Source organism: Mandrillus leucophaeus, unplaced genomic scaffold (genome assembly GCF_000951045.1).
Source record: "Mandrillus leucophaeus isolate KB7577 unplaced genomic scaffold, Mleu.le_1.0 Scaffold71, whole genome shotgun sequence".
NCBI classification, from domain to species: Eukaryota; Metazoa; Chordata; class Mammalia; order Primates; family Cercopithecidae; genus Mandrillus; species Mandrillus leucophaeus.
The window spans coordinates 3343177-3362522 of NW_012107697.1; the positions used below are offsets into that span (position 1 = coordinate 3343177).

General features: G+C 47.4%; 1 protein-coding gene across 4 annotated transcripts in view; it reads left to right on the forward strand.

Moving 5' to 3' along the window:
• Positions 1 to 14831, forward strand: part of POU2F3 (POU class 2 homeobox 3) — an 82360-nt gene extending 67529 nt beyond the window's left edge. For all 4 annotated transcript variants that reach the window (XM_011964961.1, XM_011964964.1, XM_011964963.1 and 1 more), the window contains 7 exons: positions 682 to 864; positions 1296 to 1437; positions 3148 to 3284; positions 5048 to 5209; positions 10974 to 11040; positions 12861 to 12996; positions 14300 to 14831. In XM_011964961.1, the coding sequence (XP_011820351.1) occupies positions 682 to 864; positions 1296 to 1437; positions 3148 to 3284; positions 5048 to 5209; positions 10974 to 11040; positions 12861 to 12996; positions 14300 to 14339 (867 nt within the window). In that variant the 3' untranslated portion in view covers positions 14340 to 14831. The remainder of the gene's footprint in view (positions 1 to 681; positions 865 to 1295; positions 1438 to 3147; positions 3285 to 5047; positions 5210 to 10973; positions 11041 to 12860; positions 12997 to 14299) is intronic.
• The last annotated feature ends 4515 nt before the right edge of the window (positions 14832 to 19346 follow it).

Genomic DNA, 19346 nt, shown 5'->3' on the forward strand with positions numbered 1-19346 from the left:
AAGAAGAAGAAAGAAGAAGAAAGAAGAAGAAAGAAGAAGAAGAAAGAATATCTCCTAACATCCCAAATGAGATCAAGGTGCATTTTATAAAGGTACTGATTAAAATACCTTTGATTAAAAACAAAACACTTTCATGAAAGAAAATGGTGGTTTAGAAAGTAAAATGATGCACAAGAGTTTGACATTTCAGGAAAGTTCTATGAAGGCCACGAGTTCTTGGATATTCCCTGTTATCTTCAGTTAATGCCTGTTCAACACCTCAGTTACTCGCTTTATGGAAAAAAAAAAAAAAAAAAGCAAGCAACCTTTTCTTGGTCCAGTTTTGTGATTTGTTTTGGGAATCTTTGTAAACAACCCTGCTAGCTCCTTTTATGGTAGAAAACTGAAAGGAGGAAGTAACCTGCTAAGACTCAAACAGTGAGTCACAGGCTAAACTCAGGCCACCTCCCTATCCTGCACTCCTGATGTTTCTGCCCAGATATTCCAGTTATTTGCTATACATTCATAGAAACTTCAATTTCTACTTCCATGCCATTGGAAAAAAATAGGACTCAAATGTACCCAGGGTGTATCCAGGGATCTGTCATCCTCTAAGTGGGCCTATTAGTAAAAAAAAAAAAAAATCAGAAATTGTTATTTATTGATCTTTGTGGTGGATCTGCTTGGCGTGTTTCCTATCAGGCAGTTGGGCGCCCTGGGCTGCCAGGATCCTCTTTAGAACCCCACCTGGAAGCATCCCAGCATCTCCCAGTGTCCAAGCATCTACCCAGCTCTGGAGGGGCTGATGAGCCCAGTGACCTTGAAGAACTGGAGAAGTTTGCCAAGACCTTCAAGCAGAGGCGCATTAAGCTGGGCTTCACACAGGTTTGGTTTTAGGGGAAAAGATAGAAGAAATTGAGCTGAGCGGCTGGAGACTGGGCTTCCCAAGTGCAGGTTTCAAGAGCGACCAGAGGCTTGATGTGTTTGGGGCCAGCTCATCGTGTCCCTGAGTTCTCTGAGAATAGGGCACAGTCGCCATTGGTAGGGAAATTGAGGACGTTGCTGGTGGAGGAGAATGAGAGGTGGAAAAGGGGCTGGCTCTCCCGAGCACATGGGCATGGTCCACTCAGAGTCTAAGGAGAGAAAGAAACCGATTCTTCACCTTAGAGGGAGGAGACTTGGAAAGCAGCTGAGCATGGGTGAGCACTCGAAGGTTCAGGCTGGCTGTGTGATCGATGCTAGGACCATGCAGGATGTGGGCAAACAAGAGGAGGAGGCCGCCTCTCATGTTCCTCCCCCTCGGTCCCCACGCTTAGGGAGATGTGGGGCTGGCGATGGGAAAGCTGTATGGCAACGACTTCAGCCAGACCACCATCTCGCGATTTGAGGCCCTCAACCTGAGCTTCAAGAACATGTGCAAGCTCAAGCCCCTGCTGGAGAAGTGGCTGAATGATGCAGGTAGGCCTCACAAACACGGATGCCAGGGGCCCTGGAGGGCTCTGCAGGGAAGGGCCAGTGACTTGTCATGTTGGGGCTTTTGGGAGTTGATACCTAACACCCCTTTCTTCTCCTGAGACTGGAGCCGATGGAGAAACAAGACACAGGGCACAGGCAAGTGTAGATGAAAGTGTCAACTCGACTACTGAGAAGCCCTCAGAAGGATGTGGATTTAGGTCTGTGTCCATCAGGATTTGCCCCCATTCAATTCCTACCCCATCCCACCCAGCGTAGACCTTAGAACAACGTGCCAGCGACAAAGTCTGGGTCTGCAGAGCAGACACACTTATGCAGATTGCTGTCTGGAATAAGTCTAGGTCAGGGAAACAGCAATGGAGCCTCTAGAGTCTCACTGGGAGGTAGAGACCACAGGCATGACACAGGGTCTTTCCCTGGCTAGTTCTCGAGTAGGTTTTCAGCAGACAGGGACTTACTGCAACCCAGGTTGGTCAGGAAAGCCTGACAGCAGGAGTGGGGTTTGTGGGAGGACTCAGTGAGGGGTGGTGGCTGGGAGGCATCCCAGGAGATCAAGGGTATAAGCCAAGGGACCACACGTTTGGAATAATGAGCGGAAGAGTATGGCAGCAGGAACTAGCATAGGATGGGGCTTCTCAACCTTGGCACTATGGACATCCTGGGCCAGGTCATTCTTGTTGCCAGGGACTGGCCTATGCATTGCAGGATGTTTTGAGCATCCCTGGTCCCTACCCATTAGTTGCCAGTAGCATCCACCCCCAGTTGAAACAGCCAAGAATCTCTCCAGACATTGCCAAATGTCCCAGGGGGAGTGGTGGTGATGCGGAGTGCCCCCCGGTTGAGAACCGCCAGCCTAGGCAGAGAGAGGGAATGAGCCAGTCTCCAGGGCTGGGCTCTATTCAGTAATTCACGTGGATTGGTGGTTACACTGGAGAGGGAGGAAAGGGTGGGGCAGCCAGCCAGGGCTGTTACTCCCACGGAAGGGCCTCTACACACAAGCATGGGAGGGGGCAGGAAGTTCCCCCCACAGGCTGCCCCTTAGACAGCCTTTATGGAAGCACTGAAACGAGCGAAATGATCCGAAGGTCTTCGAATCTCTGGAGAAGGGCCCTGTGACCATTTCTAGTCCTCATCAGATGCCTGAATCCTTCCTCGGGGATATCCCTCCTATGGCCCCTACAGCCTTAGCTCAAACATTGGCACTGGCATGAAAATGCCTCCAACACCAACAGTCTGCCACGAAGTGCCATTGCTTTTGGCTCCAAATCCCATTTCACATTTCGCTCAGTATTCACATCCAGGCATATCTGTAAACAGCAGCGTCACCAGTGTTACTCATAGGAGTCCTGCCAGTGTCCACTTACACCCACATGTGCTACCGATGCCTGGGCATCCCTCAGCCATGACCCCAAACACTGGAGACACTGCTGTGGGGGCCTCAGAGGGCCACGGAGGGTCACGGAGGGCCACAGAAGGCCATGGGGGGCAATGGAGGGCCACGGAGGGCCTTTGCCCTGCGCAACGAAAAGAAGTGGGATTCTTGGTCTGTTCTGGGCTCCCTGCTGGGGGAGGGGATTGCCCCTGAAAATGCCACTGCAGTGCCCATCGGGAAGGGTTGTTGGACCTCAAATCCATGAAGGCACCAGCCACTCATCCCCTTCTCTGAGCTTCCTCTGCTCCTTCGTGTCCCCGCAGAGTCCTCTCCGTCAGACCCCTCAGTGAGCACGCCCAGCTCCTACCCCAGCCTCAGTGAAGTATTTGGAAGGAAGAGAAAGAAACGGACCAGCATCGAGACCAACATCCGCCTGACTCTGGAGAAGAGGTTTCAAGATGTGAGCAGCACCTTCGGGTGGGCATGGGTGGGCTGCCTCATACAGGTTGGGGGAGCAGACACGGCACAGGCCGCTTGGCACCAGCCCCTCAGCACCTCAGACCTGCCCTGGGACACAATCAGAAAGCACATTATCCCACTCCAGGCCCCCAGGTATTGGAGTGCAGAGCTGCTCGCCATCTCAGGTTCCAGGAACCCGCCCTCCACTGACCCTTCTTGCCCTGACATCTATTTAGGACTCTGTTTTTCTCACCGGGAGATTTAAAGAACGGGCTATAGGGTCCCAGAACACAGTGTGTCTCCGTATCCAGCTGAAGTAAAGGGAGTAAAGTCAGGGGATTGTATATAAGTTCTCTATTTTCTGTGCAGTACATTTTATGTTTTTCAAATTATAAATATAATAAATGCTTATTGTAAGCAATTTGGAAAGTACAAGGAAGTAGAAAGAAAAAGAATATTCATCACCAAATGCCATCTGACCTCATTTCCTTCTACTCTTCTTTTCTGTGTACATTTAAATACTTGTCATCATGTTATACACCTACATTTTTTGGAACTTGTAGCAAAAGCGTATTTTTGAGCCAGTGGAAGCTGTGAGCCCTGTGCAAGCTGAGAAACAGATGTGGCCTAACCAGCACCTAGCCAGGCTCCCTTAGATCCCAGCCTCCAGAGCCGCCATGGGTACCACACATCTCCAAAGGCCCCAGGCCTCCAGGACTGCTGTCCCTCCGGCAGATTCCTCACATATTTGGCTCAAAGATTTGGTGCCCACATCCAGCTAGCCGAATGACAACAACTGGCTTTTCCTTCTTTTTAGGCTTCCTAGAGTGGCAAGGTTAAGGGAGGGTGTAGGAGTGGGGGAAAGTGGCCAGGGCTAAAGACCAGGTGCGAGGGACCAGAACAAGGGAGTGGCACCCATGTAGCATGTATTGCTGTGCCACAGTCCATGTGTTTTAGCTTTCTCATTTCCTGCTTTGAGGCAGGAGGACAGGAAGAAATGACAAGGCAGGCCAGGCGGCGGTGACTCATGCCTGTAATCCCAGCACTTTGGGAGGCCGAGGCAGGTGGATCACCTGAGGTCAGGCATTCAAGACCAGCCTGCCCAACATGGTGAAACCCCATCTCTACTTAAAATACAAAAATTAGCTGGGCGTGGTGGCGCATGACTGTAATCCCAGCTACTCGGGAGGCTGAAGCAGAGAGAAATGCTTGAACCTGGGAGGTGGAGGTTGCAGTGAGCAGAGATAATGCCACTGCACTCCAGCCTGGGCAACAGAGCAAGACTCCGTCTCAAAAAAAACAAAAAAAAGAAATGACAGGGAGAAGGACATCAGATTATCAGATTATAAGGAAGAACACAGAAGGGAGCAGCAGCTCTGGGGACTCTGCCTGCCCCACGTAACTCATGCATGGGCTCCTCTCCTCCGAACTCATGAACAAAGGAAAGACAGCCTACATCTACGGAAACCCTACTTTGTGTCAGGCCCTGTGCTTGGCAGTTTACACACATTTTCTCATTTAATTCCCACAATAATCCTGTGTGGTGGGCATGATTATTCTCATTTCATAGATGATAAGACAGGCTCAGAGAGGTTAAGAAAGTTTCCTAAGGACATATAGTAAGTGAAAAAGCCAGTATTTCATCCTAGGTCTGACTCTAAAGCTTTTGATCCATGTATAGTTGTATCCTGTTTCTTTGGGACCTCTGTTCCCCACCCCTGGTTCCCTTTTCTTGACCATACTCTGTCCTTTCGGTCCCTATAGAACCCAAAACCCAGCTCGGAGGAGATCTCCATGATTGCAGAGCAGTTGTCCATGGAGAAGGAGGTGGTGAGAGTCTGGTTCTGCAACCGACGCCAAAAGGAGAAGCGAATCAACTGCCCTGTGGCCACACCCATCAAACCACCTGTCTACAATTCCCGGCTGGTGAGTGGCCAGGAACCAAGCTGTCTGCCAAGAACTGGAGGGACATGATGCTTGGAGGGGAAAGTGGTGGCTGCAGGGAAGAAGGGGAGCATCCAGTAAATAAATAAGCAAAGAGATGCTGTATAGAATATAGTATAAAGAACACTAAAGAAGGGCGAGGGAATAGAAGGGGATAGCGGGGAGATGCTCTTTCAATAGGGAGGTCAGAGAGGATCTCCCTGATAAGGGTGTGTGAACAGAGACCTAGAGTTGTCAGGGAATTAAATATGTGGATATCTGGGGGAAAGAATGTTCTAGGCAGAGGGCCTAGCAAGTGAAAAGATCCAGTATGCTTAAGAAACAGCAAGGCAACCAGTGTGGCTGGGGACAGAATGAGAAAGGGGACCAAAAGTAGGAGAGGAAGTCAGAGAAGAAACAAGAAGCAGAGCGCCCAAGGTCTTGGAGGCCATTGAAAGGCCCCTGGCTTTCAGTTTGGGTAAAATGAGAAGCCATTGGAGAGCTCTAGACAGAGAAGGCTGAGCTGGCTAACACGGGCTGCTATGTGGGGAATCATCTGTGTGGAAGCCGGAGACCAGTTAGGAGAATGACAGTGGTCAGGCTGTGTGATGGAGGCTTGGCCTAGGGTGGTGGCCATGCAGGTGAGGAGAAGCAGTTGCATTCTGGCTAGACTTTGACGGTGGAGCAGCATGATGTGCTCAGATACGGAATACAAGAAAGGAAGCAAAGATGATTAAAAGGGTTTTGGCCTGAGCAGTGCATTGGAAAGCACTGCCATTTTTTTGAGATGATGAAAACTGCAGGAAGAGCAAGTTCAAGGAAAAAAGCTAAGAATTTGGGGCTGGTCACATTAAGTTGGACATACCTACAAGGCATCCAAGAGTAGGTATGAAGGAGTTATATCTGTGACTCTGGAGTTCAAGGGAGAAGCCAGGACTGGGAACAACTTGAAGTTCTAGGCAGACTATGAAGTTTAGGGGGCAGGAAATACCTTTTCCATGCAGGGAGAAATGGTACCTGGAGGGTGGGGGTGGGAAGCTTCTTCTCTGGGGATGATGATGGTTGAAGGTTAAGGGAGTTGGGGAGAACGATGCTGCCCTTCAGTCTTTCAGCACTGTAAGATGGGTGAAATGCAGCCTTGTCAGGGAGGGACACAGCTGTTTCCCCAAAACTACACCATTGTTGATTCTTTCACCAACCAGCTACCGACTACCTTCTATATATTGTGCCAAGTGCTGGGGATACAAAGATAAATATAGTTTGTTCCCTGTCCCAGAGGACCTCACTGCCTAGCAGAGGAGCAGGTAAATAAACGAATGGAAAACAGCATGATCATTTCTTCAGGAGAACTTAGGAGCGGCAGCTAACCAGCCTTGGGAGCTGGTGTTTAGGACAGGCTTCCCCAAGGAGATAATTAATACCTGAGCTGAGTCTAAAGGACGAAGAGGAATGAGAGGCAAATAAATGTGGGTGGAGCTCTCCCAGGGGCAGGGACAGTGTGGCAAGCTCACAGAACTGCAAGTGGTTCCATGAGGACCAGTGTTGAAAGATGAGGCTGGACAGATCAGAAGGGCCAGACTGTGCAGGGATTGTCCACAATGCTAAGGAACTGAAGGTTTGGGGGAATCACTGAAGGATTTTCACAGGATATTGGCATGATCGTTTCTCTTTTTCGAATGATCACTCTGACTGCAGGATAAAGGATGACTTGAGAGGCCCAAGATGGGTTTCAGGGAGGCCAGTTAGGATGGGACTGCAGGTAGCCAGTAGAGAAAGACTGAGGGCAAAGCAACCCCAGGAGGGAGGAAAGACGAGGGTGGGAGGGATTCCAGAAATCATTAGAAGGTCTTGGTTAATGAATGGAAAGCTGGATGGGGGCAGGGACAAGAAAAGGGGATCCTCTGCGATGACTCTTGGCGTTCAGGCTGGGCTGACTGGGTAGATGGTATTGCCATTTACGGAACAAGCAAACCAGGAGGAGATGGCTTGGGAGTGGCAAGAAGTGATGATTTCAGTTCTCATGTCATCGTGATGTACAGCAAGGCTGCAGGACACCCATGTGGGAATGTCTTTGGGCACTTGAGATTATGGGCCTGGAAGTGAGACTGGAAGGCTGGGATGGAGACATGGACTAGGGAGTCACAAATGTGCAGGTGGTGGTTGAAATCCTGGGTGAGGAGGAACTCACCTATGGAGTTTATGTAGAGGAAGCAAAGAGCAAAGACCTTGCCACCAGCTTTTGCGAGATGGGCAAAGGAAGAGGATCAGGGAAGAAACTGAAAAGGAGGGACCAGAAAAGGCAAGAAACTACAACCAAGTAGATGTGAGGAGTGTTGGGCAGGAATGAGCCCCATGGGAGTGCCCTGGGAACCAAGAGGAAAGACGCCCAAATCAGAATGGGGCCCGGGAGGGTGAATATCTAATTTGTTTGGAGAACAGATTAGTAATTAGCAAGAGTAGTGTACAAGGCAGAAGGAACAGCCTGTGAGAAGGCATGGAATTTTTTTATTTTTTATTTATTTTTATTATTTTTATTTTTCTGAGATAGAGTTTTGCTCTTTTTGCCCAGGCTGGAGTGCAATGGTGCGATCTAGGCTCACTGCAACCTCCACCTCCTGGGTTCAAGTAATTCTCCTGCCTCAGCCTCCTGAGTAGCTGGGATTACATGCACCCACCACCAAGCCTGGCTAACTTTGTATGTTTAGTAGAGACGGGGTTTCACCGTGTTGGCCAGGCTGGTCTCAAACTCCTGACCTCAGTGATCTGCCCGCCTTGGCTTCCCAAAGTGCTGGGATTACAGGTGTGAGCCACCGCGCCCAGCCTGAAGGCATGGAATTATAAAACAACATGATGCATTTGGGAAATCGCAAGCATTTCAGTCTGGCTAGAGCAAGGGGTTCATGATTAAAATTAGAGGGGCTGATGAGTGTGGGATCATAATGGGCCATGGATGCTGAAGTACCCTAAACTCTGTAGGGGATCATTGAACATGCTAAGTTGGAGGCAAGATGATATTCACTCATTATTTCTTCCTTAAGCATTCACTGAGCACCTACTATATGTTTGGTACTGGGGCTCCAGTGGTGAACAGCACACGTGATCCCTGCTCACAGTGTAGCAGAAAAACAGATACTAAACAAATGCTATTTGTGATGAAGGCTTAAGAGAAGAGGTACAGGTATAGGAGGTGCCTAACCTAGTCCAGAGTGTCAGGAGCTTCTCTGAGGAATGATGTTTACACTAACACCAGAAGAATGAATGTCACCATTGATATTAACAGGGAAAGTGTCTGAGCTGGGGAGGCAGGGAGGAGTGAGGGGAGGGAAGAATATTCTAGGTAGAGGAAATAGCATGTACAAAGGTTCTCAGGTTGGTGGTGGGGTGGGGTAGGTGGAAAGAAGCATAGAAGACCAGAATGGGCTGGACACCAGGCACTGCGGGTGTGAACGAGGAGGCTGGAATGGTAGGCAGGGGCTGGATTATGTCGGGCATTGTAGGCCTTGTTAGGAAACTTGGGTCATGTCATAGGAACTTTGGAATCTTGCAAGATTGGACTTTATTTAGAGCAGATGAGAAGTAGTAGGTTCTCCGTTTGGTTCAATACCAACCCAGGACATCAACATGATGAGAAATGGAGGGGGCCGAGGGAGCCAAGCAGGGGCCCCGTTCCTCATCAGCTTTCATTCAACACATATTTACTGAGCAGCTGTGACGTTCCAGGGACCGTAGAAAGCACTGGGGGTGTGGCAGTGAACCACACAGGCGTTACCCTGCTCTCTTGAAGTCTACAGCCTAATGGCAGTGAAGGACATTAAATAAATAGTTACACTAACACTGGTGATGTCATGAAGGGAAAGGAGAGAGAACATTTGCTGATCCTATCTTTAGGTCTCATTGAGACAGTCCCTTGGGACTAGGACATAGTTTCTTCTGCTTCTGGAATAAAATGATTAGCAGGGAAGGCAAAATGGTGCAGATCAGTGTGGGCAGAATGCTACAATATATCTAGAAAATAAAAAAGGGGGAACCATATATATGTCTGTTTGCATATGCCTAGCCTGTTTCCAGAAGGAAACAAGTTGGCCGCAATGACCAAATACGTTATCATTTATTTAAAAACAACAACAAAGCCAGGCGCGGTGGCTCACGCCTGTAATCCCAGCACTTTGGGAGGCCAAGGTGGGTGGACCACCTGAGGTTAGGAGTTCAAGACCAGCCTGGCCAACATGGCAAAACTCTGTCTCTACTAAAAATACAAAAATTAGCTGGGCGTGGTGGCAGGTGCCTGTAATCCCAGCTACTTGGGAGGCTGAGACAGAAGAATCACTTGAACCCAGGAGGCAGAGGTTGCAGTGAACCGTGCGTGATAGCACCACTACACTCCAGCCTGGGTGACAGAGAGAGACTCCATCTCAAACCAACAAGAACAACCACAACAACAACAACAACACCACATGTCTTGGGTGTGACAGCAGGGAGAGGAGGAGAAGAGGTAGGGAGATTATTGATAGCATCTCTTACCACTCTGCCACCCCTCCCAACCTGTGCCCCACACCCGTCTCCACCCTTCACAGGCCCCCAGCTTACTGAGGAGGCTCATTGTATAAGGAAAAGTAAATGAAAACAGGGAAACCATTTCTGATTAATGAGGAAGTAAGTACATGCTGCATCATGTTAGGATGGGATCTTCCAAAGTGGAGAAAGCAGAACTACCTTTCAATAGCCTTTGCAAACACCTGGTCACAGATTCCCCTGTTAGCATGAGAAGAATAAGGGGCAGTGAAAATACACAGATTTTCGCTCAAAAGAAGAGTTGAATAATATCTAGAAATATACAGCAGTTGACAGCTTCTTCCTCCAGAAAGGGAGAGAACTAGCATTTAACAAGCTGGGACACTCTTTGCCAGCTGTTGGGTTGGAAGATTTACAGACATTATCTCATTATGTCTTAATTAAAATATATAATGGAAGTATTGCTGCTATTTTACAGATGAGAAAACCAAATCTCAGTGGGGTTAGATAACTTGCCCAAAGTCACACAAATAGTTGTGGAGTTGTCTTACTCCCAGACCTGTTGGGCTCCAAAGTCTATTCTTTCTATTACATCTTGTTCTAGGATAGTAACAGTGAGGAGGAGGGTCCTGAATTACATGGGAGGGTAAACAAAATTATCCCAGGTCCCTTTCTAATCTCAGAGCTGATGATGCTGTGAGGTCTCCAGGGCAAAATAAAAATCTTCAGAGACCAAAGTTCAGTACCTCCGGTTACCTCTGGAGAGTCCATGCTCCATTCATCTATCAGAGTGGGAAAGCCCGAAAGAGGCTGCTAGGCTGAGCAACCCTGCTGTCCTAAGCAAAAGCAGGGTTCTTTTAGGGAAAAAGCAATGGAGACCAGAAAACAGCAGGCAACCAGCAGTATCTGCCACTGCAGGGCCCAGGAGGCTTGTCTTGCTCACCTCCGGGGCTCTCAGGCAAGGCAGCCTTCGGCTTGGCAGTGCCAAAGAAACTTTATCAGGCAATACACATTGTCAGGGGCTGTCGACACCAGGGAACTTCCGGAGCGGACTGGACCTGGTTCTGGATGCCAGTATGTGGTCCAGAGGCCTTCCCATAGAAAGGAGGATGGCGTGTAGGTTTGGGGCTAAAAAATAACCAAGGAAGCCAAGCCCTGGTCTCTGTAGAGTCTGGGACCTACTGTCTTTGGAGAATGGTCTGAAGTTGGAGAAGGGAGCAGAAATGGACATTTACAAGCTTCTGTTGTTTTTCAGGTATCTCCCTCAGGGTCTCTGGGTCCCCTCTCTGTCCCTCCTGTCCACAGTACCATGCCTGGAACAGGTGAGCTTTAAAATGAGATTTTTGAATAACACCAGAATTCTTTTAAAACATGGGATATTAGAACTGAAAGGTATCTACCTAAGTCAGGATCCCTTAAATGCATTTCAAAGGATATTAAAATCTGTGTTGGGAAAAAAGGGTTCTATGATCAAGTAAATTTGGGAAATGCTGAGTATGCACAGTTTAAACAAGCGTATTTTTTTGTTGTTGTTGTTTTGTTTTGTTCTAACTGCAGCACTTCTAAGCACTCAGGTGCATAACATTCCAAAATGAACTGTATGGAAGGCCCAAGGAAGGCAAGGCTTCCTAAAGTATACTCTATTCCTCAAAAAGTACCTGATTATTTCGAAGAACTAGACAGGATGATCACATGCCCAGGGTGGCCAGGATAGTCCCAGTGTCTGCTTCATGTCCTGACATAATTATCAATAGTACTTCCTTCCACTTTTCTATTTTTTTTTTAATCTTTGTCTTTTTTTTCTTTTTTTTTGAGACAGAGTTGCACTCTTGTTGCCCAGGCTGGAGTGCAATGGCGCAATCTCAGCTCACTGCAACCTCTGCCTCCTGGGTTCAAGCGATTCTCCTGCCTCAGCCTCCCCAGTAGCTGGGATTACAGGAGTGCACTACCACACTCTGCTAATTTTTTGTATTTTTAGTAGAGACAGGGTTTCTCCATGTTGGTCAGGCTGGTCTTGAACTCCTGACCTCCGGTGATCCACCTGCCTCGGCCTCCCAAAGTGCTGGGATTACAAGAGTGAGCCACTGCACTCGGCCCCCTTCACTTTTCAAAGTGTCTTAGGGTCTTAGTTTGGATAATAAAATATATGCCACCCTATTCATAGAACACAGTTTGGGAAACACAAACACAAGAGTTAATCCAAATACAAAATCTGCCATTTCACAGAGGATGAAAATGAGTTTCAGGAAGGTGAAACAAATCAGCAGCCACAGAGCTGCTGAGTGGATGGCCAGGGACCAAGACAGGGCTGAGGTCCCCTCACTCCCAGTTCATTGCTCTTTTTGTTTTTGTTTTGTTTTGTTTTTTGAGACAGGGTCTTGCTCTGTTGCCCAAGCAATGCGGTGACACAATCATGGCTCACTGCAACCTCGAACTCCCGGGCTCAAGTGATCCTCCCGCCTCAGCCTCCTGAGTAGCTGAGACTACAGGTGCATGTCATCACACCTGGCGAATTTTTGTATTTTTTGTAGAGACTGGGTTTCGCCATGTTGCCCAGGTTGGTTTTGAACTCCTGGGCTTAATCGGCCCTCCTGCCTCGGCCTCCCAAAAGTGTTGGGCTTACAGGCATGAGCCATGAGCTCAGTTCATTACTCTAGTTTCTAGAAAACCATGCACCTTTTCTTGGTGGAGTCAGGAGAACTAGAGCAGCTGGCAATCTTTCATGGTGGCCTCAAGTTCTCTTTCTCCCCTATGCACTGCCTTTCTTTCCTCCTCTCTTCCTTCTTGTTCTTTTTCTCCTCCCGCCTCTTGGTCCGGGGCTGCATGTGCCCAGCCTTGGGTGTGTCCCAGAGTAGGATGATTTTGGCATCTGTCCTTGCATTTGGCAAGTCTTAGACTTGCAGAACCAGCCACACCACTCTCCAGGGCCTGGGCTGTAGAGAGCATTTGGATGAGAGCCCCTCTGGGTGTGGGCAGAAGTTGATGCTAATGAGGCAGGAGGTAGTCAGGTGGGTGTGGGTAGGGAGAGGGTGAGGTCCCTTTGGGGTTACACCAGGAAATTTGTGTCTGAGGGGCTATGTTCCAATGTCCCGGGATCCAGCAGTATTATTTTCCCCTTGTTTTTGCCTCTCCTTATCCTCAGTAACGTCATCCTGTTCCCCTGGGAACAACAGCAGGCCTTCATCTCCTGGCTCAGGACTCCACGCCAGCAGCCCCACTGCATCTCAAAATAACTCCAAAGCATCAGTGAACTCCGCCTCCAGTTTTAACTCTTCAGGGTAAGGTGGAGGGGAGGGTGCAGAGACATCCCAGCAGGGCCAAGGGACATGTGAGAAGCTGGGCCCATGCCTTGGGAAAGAAAGCTTGTCATAGATAGGATTGGAAAAGAGGAATGGGGTGGTAGAGAGAGGACAGAGCGACAGCCAGACTGGACTTTATCCCTAGGGAGCAGGGATTTTAAAAAGAAGCTTCAGTCAGTGAGCCATCCTGGCAAGGAGCTGATGTCAACAAAGCCAAAATTTCCATCCTTACTTTGAGGGTGGAAATTTCCAAACACTCATGTCAGAAAGGGCCAGGTCCTTTGCTGGGCTTCATGCGAGGAACCCAGTTTTCAGGAGGTTCTGATGTGAGCCTAGAGCTTAGGCACAAAGAAAACCCTGGGCTTCAAGCATGGCTGACACAGGGAGAGAGGGAAGTGGTGCCAATTCCTGTCCCCTACTCCCACCTGGGATGCAGTGAGGAAGGCAGCCTCCTAGGCTTCAGTTCATGAGGCAAAGAATCTGCTCTAAAAAGTGTTCTCAGCCAGGCGCGGTGGCTCAAGCCTGTAATCCCAGCACTTTGGGAGGCCGAGACGGGCGGATCATGAGGTCAGGAGATCGAGACCATCCTGGCTAACACGGTGAAACCCCACCTCTACTAAAAAATACAAAAAAGTAGCCGGGCGAGGTGGCGGGCGCCTGTAGTCCCAGCTACTCGGGAGGCTGAGGCAGGAGAATGGCGTAAATCCGGGAGGCGGAGCTTGCAGTGAGCTGAGATCCGGCCACTGCACTCCAGCCTGGGCGACAGAGCGAGACTCCGTCTAAAAAAAAAAAAAAAAAATGTGTTCTCAGAGCTGATGCCTTGTGAGAGAGAGAGATTCTGCCTTGATTCAGAAGAAAACAGAGATGTGTAGGTTACAGACCTAAGTTCGCCAGAAAAGATGAACCCACCTGTCCAAATCCAGGCAGTTCAGCAAGGCAGCCAGCTCTTATTGGCCAATTGTTGCATAGCCCGAAACATTGGAGCTCCTCGCCTACCCCTACTGAGACAGAGAGAGAGAGAACCATATAATATACATTACTAGCTTTAAAAAATTGCTTCGAGGTATAATTCATATACCAGAAAATTCACCATTTTAAAGTGTACAGTACAGTGGTTTTCAGTATATTCACAAGGTTGTGCAACCATCAGCATTATCTAATTCCAGTATGTTTTTATTACCCCTCCCCCCAAAAACCCCTATACCTGCTAACAGTCACTCCCCATTCCCATCTTACGCCATCACATTACTAGCTTTAGGATTGACTTCTTTCTTCCTTCCAGATCTTGGTACCGATGGAATCATCCCACCTACCTCCACTGAGACCAAAAAGTTTCTCCGACTCCACCGGGCCCTGTATTCCGCCTGGAAGGAAGGGAATCATGCCTTCTATATACAGACAGATTGCTTTCCGAAGAGTGCAAGAAAATCCCCACTATCAATGAATCCAGACTCTTGCCTTCTTCAGGAGCAAGGGCCTCCGGAGATCCAAACTGTGATTGAACCAAGTGCAGACTCCCAATACTCTTGAAATATATAGCCCCTCCTAGGAGCTTACCGTTTTCACCTTCCTTGCCTATGCCCTTGCCTTCTAGTTCCAAGTATTTTAGTCAGCTTCACTGTGGCAATGGTCTTTCAGAGAAAAGACTCCTTGCTGTTAATCTCCAACTCATCTGTGGGCTTCTGGGGACAACCATTTGGCTGGAGTGCCAAACACCGGAAGTGGAGATAATAGTTTTGACTCTGAACTTGGCCACAATCCCTGAACTGATCCCAAAATCTGTGAAAAGATTTGAATCTGATATCTCCACCAAAGCCTTGATGTTTTCTCTGTACAGCTAAGTTTTTTGACGGAATCTTCATCTCACCCCATTTTCTTTTTAACCTCGCCCCCTTTTCTACAACCAAATCCGTTCATTATTGCGCCCTTCAGGTCCCCTCCTTTTTGCAGAAGGCGTAAAAGAGCTGCCCTTGGTGGGTGCTCTGGGCATGTTGCGCTGCCCACCGGTGCCCTTCTGTCTGTCCATGTCTGCCTAGGGCTCAGGAGTGCCTGTTCTTTCCCTCCCTCTCTGTGTTTCTCTTTATCCTGTCCCCTCTCCTTTCTCCTGGTGGCAGAAAAGGAAGAATACAAGAGCAAACACACAATAATGACGGTGGCAAAGTACCTGTATATAGCCCTTTCCCATTTTTTGCATTATGTTCTTAACTCCTTATGTGGAATTTTCCAGCAAAACGTTTAACTCAGGTGTGATTTTTGAAAATGTCTCTGTAATATTTTATCTTCTTTAAAAAAAAGTAGGGGGGAAATACCAAAGTGTGAAATACTGTGCTAGCTTCCAGAGTTCCCACATGGGCTGGGAACTTTTTTTTTTTTTTTTTTTTGAGACAGAGTCTCGCTCCCACCCAGACTGGAGTGTAGTGGTATGATCTCTGCTCACTGCAAACTCTGCCTCCTGGGTTCAAGTGATTCTCCTGCCTCAGCCTCCCAAGTAGCTGGGATTACAGGCGCCCACCACCATGCCTAGCTAATTTTTGTATTTTTAGTAGAGATGGGGTTTCACCATGTTGGTCAGGCTGGTCTTGAACTCCTGACCTCCTGATCTACCCACTTTGGCCTCCCAAAGTGCTGGGATTATAGGTGTGAGCCACCATGCCCTGCCTGGTCTGGGAATCTTTGTTAACTTCTTTGGGAACATTATCTCTAGAGTCTCCTTTTTTGTGGGCCAGTGTGTAGAGATGTAACATGAAGCCATTCCAGAAATGGTAACTTAATAAAAAAGAAAAAAAAAAGACAGCATATCTAGGAAACTGTTGAGATTCAAAGGAATCTCACTGTTCCTAAATAAATGTGTACAGTGATTATGAAGAGTATTCCACTGTTGATAAGAAGAGGTTTAGATTCTTGTTCTGTGCCTTTATGTCATTGTGGGGGGCATGTGAGTGCATAGAATGAAACGGGATGGCAGAAAATGTTTCAAATTGGGACATTAAGTGTATTACTTCCCAAACTGATGCTACAGATGACACACATTATTACAGGGCCCTGAAGAATTCAGAGTTGTTACTCTCTGTAACAGAACTACCTTGAGGGCAGAGTAGGCAAGAGATTATTGTAAGTGGGAGGATGGTGAATGTTTAAGGTAAAGTCATTTGAACACTTAAGCGGTGGGGATTGAGGCTGATGTCTCATGTTTCAGATACCCTCAATGGCAATTATCCATTACTCACAACATAAAGCCATAAATAGTTAAGGCAGAGGATAATTTAATAATCACATATTAGCCAGGCTTGGTGGTGCACGCCTATAGTCCCAGCTACTGGAGAGCCTGAGATGGGAGGATCTATTGAGCCCAGGAAATCAAGGCCGCAGTGAGCCATGATCATGCTGCTGCTGCACTCCAGCCTGAACAACAGAGTAAGACCCTGTCTCAAATATACATATTTGTCTCTCATATATATATATTATATATATGTATGTGTATATATATGGCTTCAGAATGCATTGTGACTTTTGGTGAGGAGGTTGAAAGGCAATGAACCTATTCTTGTGGTTTTTCTTAGATTAATACAAATTTAAATAGTTACCGCTGGAGCTTGCAGTGAGCCAAGATTGTGCCACTGCACTCCAGCCCAGGCGACAGAGCGAGACTCCATCTCAAAAAACAAAATAAATAATAAATAGTTACCATTGCTGAGGTAAACGCTGACCTGTGGGAAAGAGAGGCCCTTCAAAAATGTAATGACTGATAGGGAAAAACTATTGGGATTAAACGCTTGTTGCAAATAATAATATCCACACAGGAAATCTAAATATTCATAATCAAGAGTTAACCGCTCCCTGATGTTTGAATGGGGCTTTAAAAATTCCTATTTCATGTCATGAAGTGGGAGAAGGTCTACTGGTAATGTTTCCTTTCTCAAGAAAAGATCTAGTTTAAAGGGGCCGGGTATGTAGCAGAAAGACAGCAAGAGGAGCCTTCGGCAGTACTTTAAGTACATACACATGCACGTGTGCATTCCTCCCTGTACGCTCATGGATGCCAGAGCTGACCCTTTTCTACAGAAGTCCTGGCTGCCTTGACATCCTGCTCAGGTGAGTGCTAAAAGCTGATCTTCTGCATTGTCCAAAACTTGGATTTTCATCCATTTGCCCTTGATTTTTTATGAAAGAAATAAACAGAATTGTAGCCTGTTCAGACTCCAGTATTTTTACTTGCCAACTGACTTGGACATTGCTGAGCAGAATCAAGCCTGAAAGTGAGCAGGGTCACCTTTCATGTCTGCATGATTCTGTAAAATCTGTAATTCCAGGGAAGTTTAACTGAAGCTTGGTTCGCCGCCTCAGCATCTAACTAGGGACAAGAGAATCTAACAGAGACCACCAGTCATTGCCAAAGGAGAAATAAAAAAGATTGTTGCTGCTGCATTTCAAATTGTATTTCATACTCTAATGTTTAGTTGACTCAAAACGGGTGGGCCCAGCTGTGCGCCCCTGAGACAAAGTAAGGACTTTTGGTCTGACTCAGAGACTGAGTTTATTAACCCCAGGACTCAAAGCAGGAACCCTGGCCGGAGCTCCCAGGTTGCCAGGGCTCCTCATGTGCTCTGAGTGCCCCCACCATAGCTCACTTACTGACTCTTCTGCCTCTTCCTTGTGTGGGGGGACCTCCTTGCAGTTGAGGCTTTTTTTTTTTTTCTTTCTGTATCCCTGTGGCTAACATTGTGACTAGCACATAACAGGCAATCATGTTTTTTAAATATAAAATTCCCTTCTTTCCTCTAAACTTTTAACACCCTTCACTGAGATAGGAGTTGTGAATACAGGAGAATACAGTGCACACCTGCAGGAATTTTTAGGTAAGTGGAGGCAGCATATCTCAGTGGTTAAGGGCACTGTCATGCCAGATCCCTATTGACTTCAGGAAGGATAGCACCAGATTCAAGAGGCCAAAGACCAAGAGCCAACAAATGCGACATAGGATTTGTTGAGGGGAACTTACATAAGAGGGATCCAGTGGCAACAGGCTGGACAGGAGAACCACCACTGCCTGCAGAAAGCATGCAGTTTATATAGCACTTTCATCTTACACCCTCCCACTAACAACCTCCACCTGGCAACATTCATTTCGCATGAAACAAAGGGCCTTAGCCCCCTGTATGGCCCATGTTCCAAGGGCTGGGCCAGGGGCTCAGATGTTCCTCATAGATAAGGAGTGAATCTCTGGGTTGGCCACGCTTGGAACACTAGACACACATTCAGGTGCGTCTGCACACAGGGTCATCCTCAGGGTATACTTAAGGTTAACTGCAGTTGGGCGCATCTGCCATACAGGCATGATCTCCAGAGTCATATTGCCTGGGTTTGTACCCTACTCTGCCTCCTACTAACCGTGTCACCTTGGGAAAGCCTTGACTGCTCCATGACTCAGTTTCTCACCTGTAAAATGGAGATAACAATAGGTCCCATCCCATATAATTGTGAGGATTAAATGAATTGTGTGTGTGTGTGTGTGTATATATATATATATATATATATATAGTGCTTGGAACGATGCCTGGTATATTAATAAGAGCAATATAGGTGTTATTTGTGATTATTATTCTCATTGTTATTAAATTGGCGGAGAGCTTCCCATCCCCTGCTCTCCTTAACAGCTCAGAATTTCTGGGGGATGCTACCGTTGACAAGGATCTGATTCGGTGGAACAGGGATTGTGGCCAAAGATAGGTACATCAACAAAATTTAATCCCAGGTCATGAAGCGCGAACCTAGAATCCCCATCACCCTAGGATAAAAGCCCAATATTTTAGGAAGAACTGGCTCCTTCCCTTTTCCCTTGCCCCCTCAGCCTTTAGACTCCTGAAGACTTTACTACTCTGTTCTTTCATGGGAAACGATGGCAGCAGGAAGAAAGTCCAGAATCAGATGCTAGAAAAAAAAAAATACTGCAACAAAAACAAATGGGGGAAGAGGTTGAGCTCTGCATACTCTCCATTCAGTGAAGTGGATCCTTCCATGTTTTACTTCTCCAGACTATCATTACCTGTTATCCAGTCTATCCCAACACTTGTGTAACAGGCCTTCTCCAATTCATCTTACACTGATTTTAATTGAGTATTGCTAGAGCTGGGGTTCTCAACTTTGGTTGCACATTGGAATCATCCAGGGAGCTTTTAAAATGATTGATATCAACACAGAGATTCTGATTTACTTTTTTCAGAGTGTGGCCTGGGTATTAGGATTTTAAATAGTTCCCAAGTGATTCTACCATGCTATCAAGGTTAAGAACTACGGCCCAAATGTGTATAAGAATCACTGGGAACTTGTTA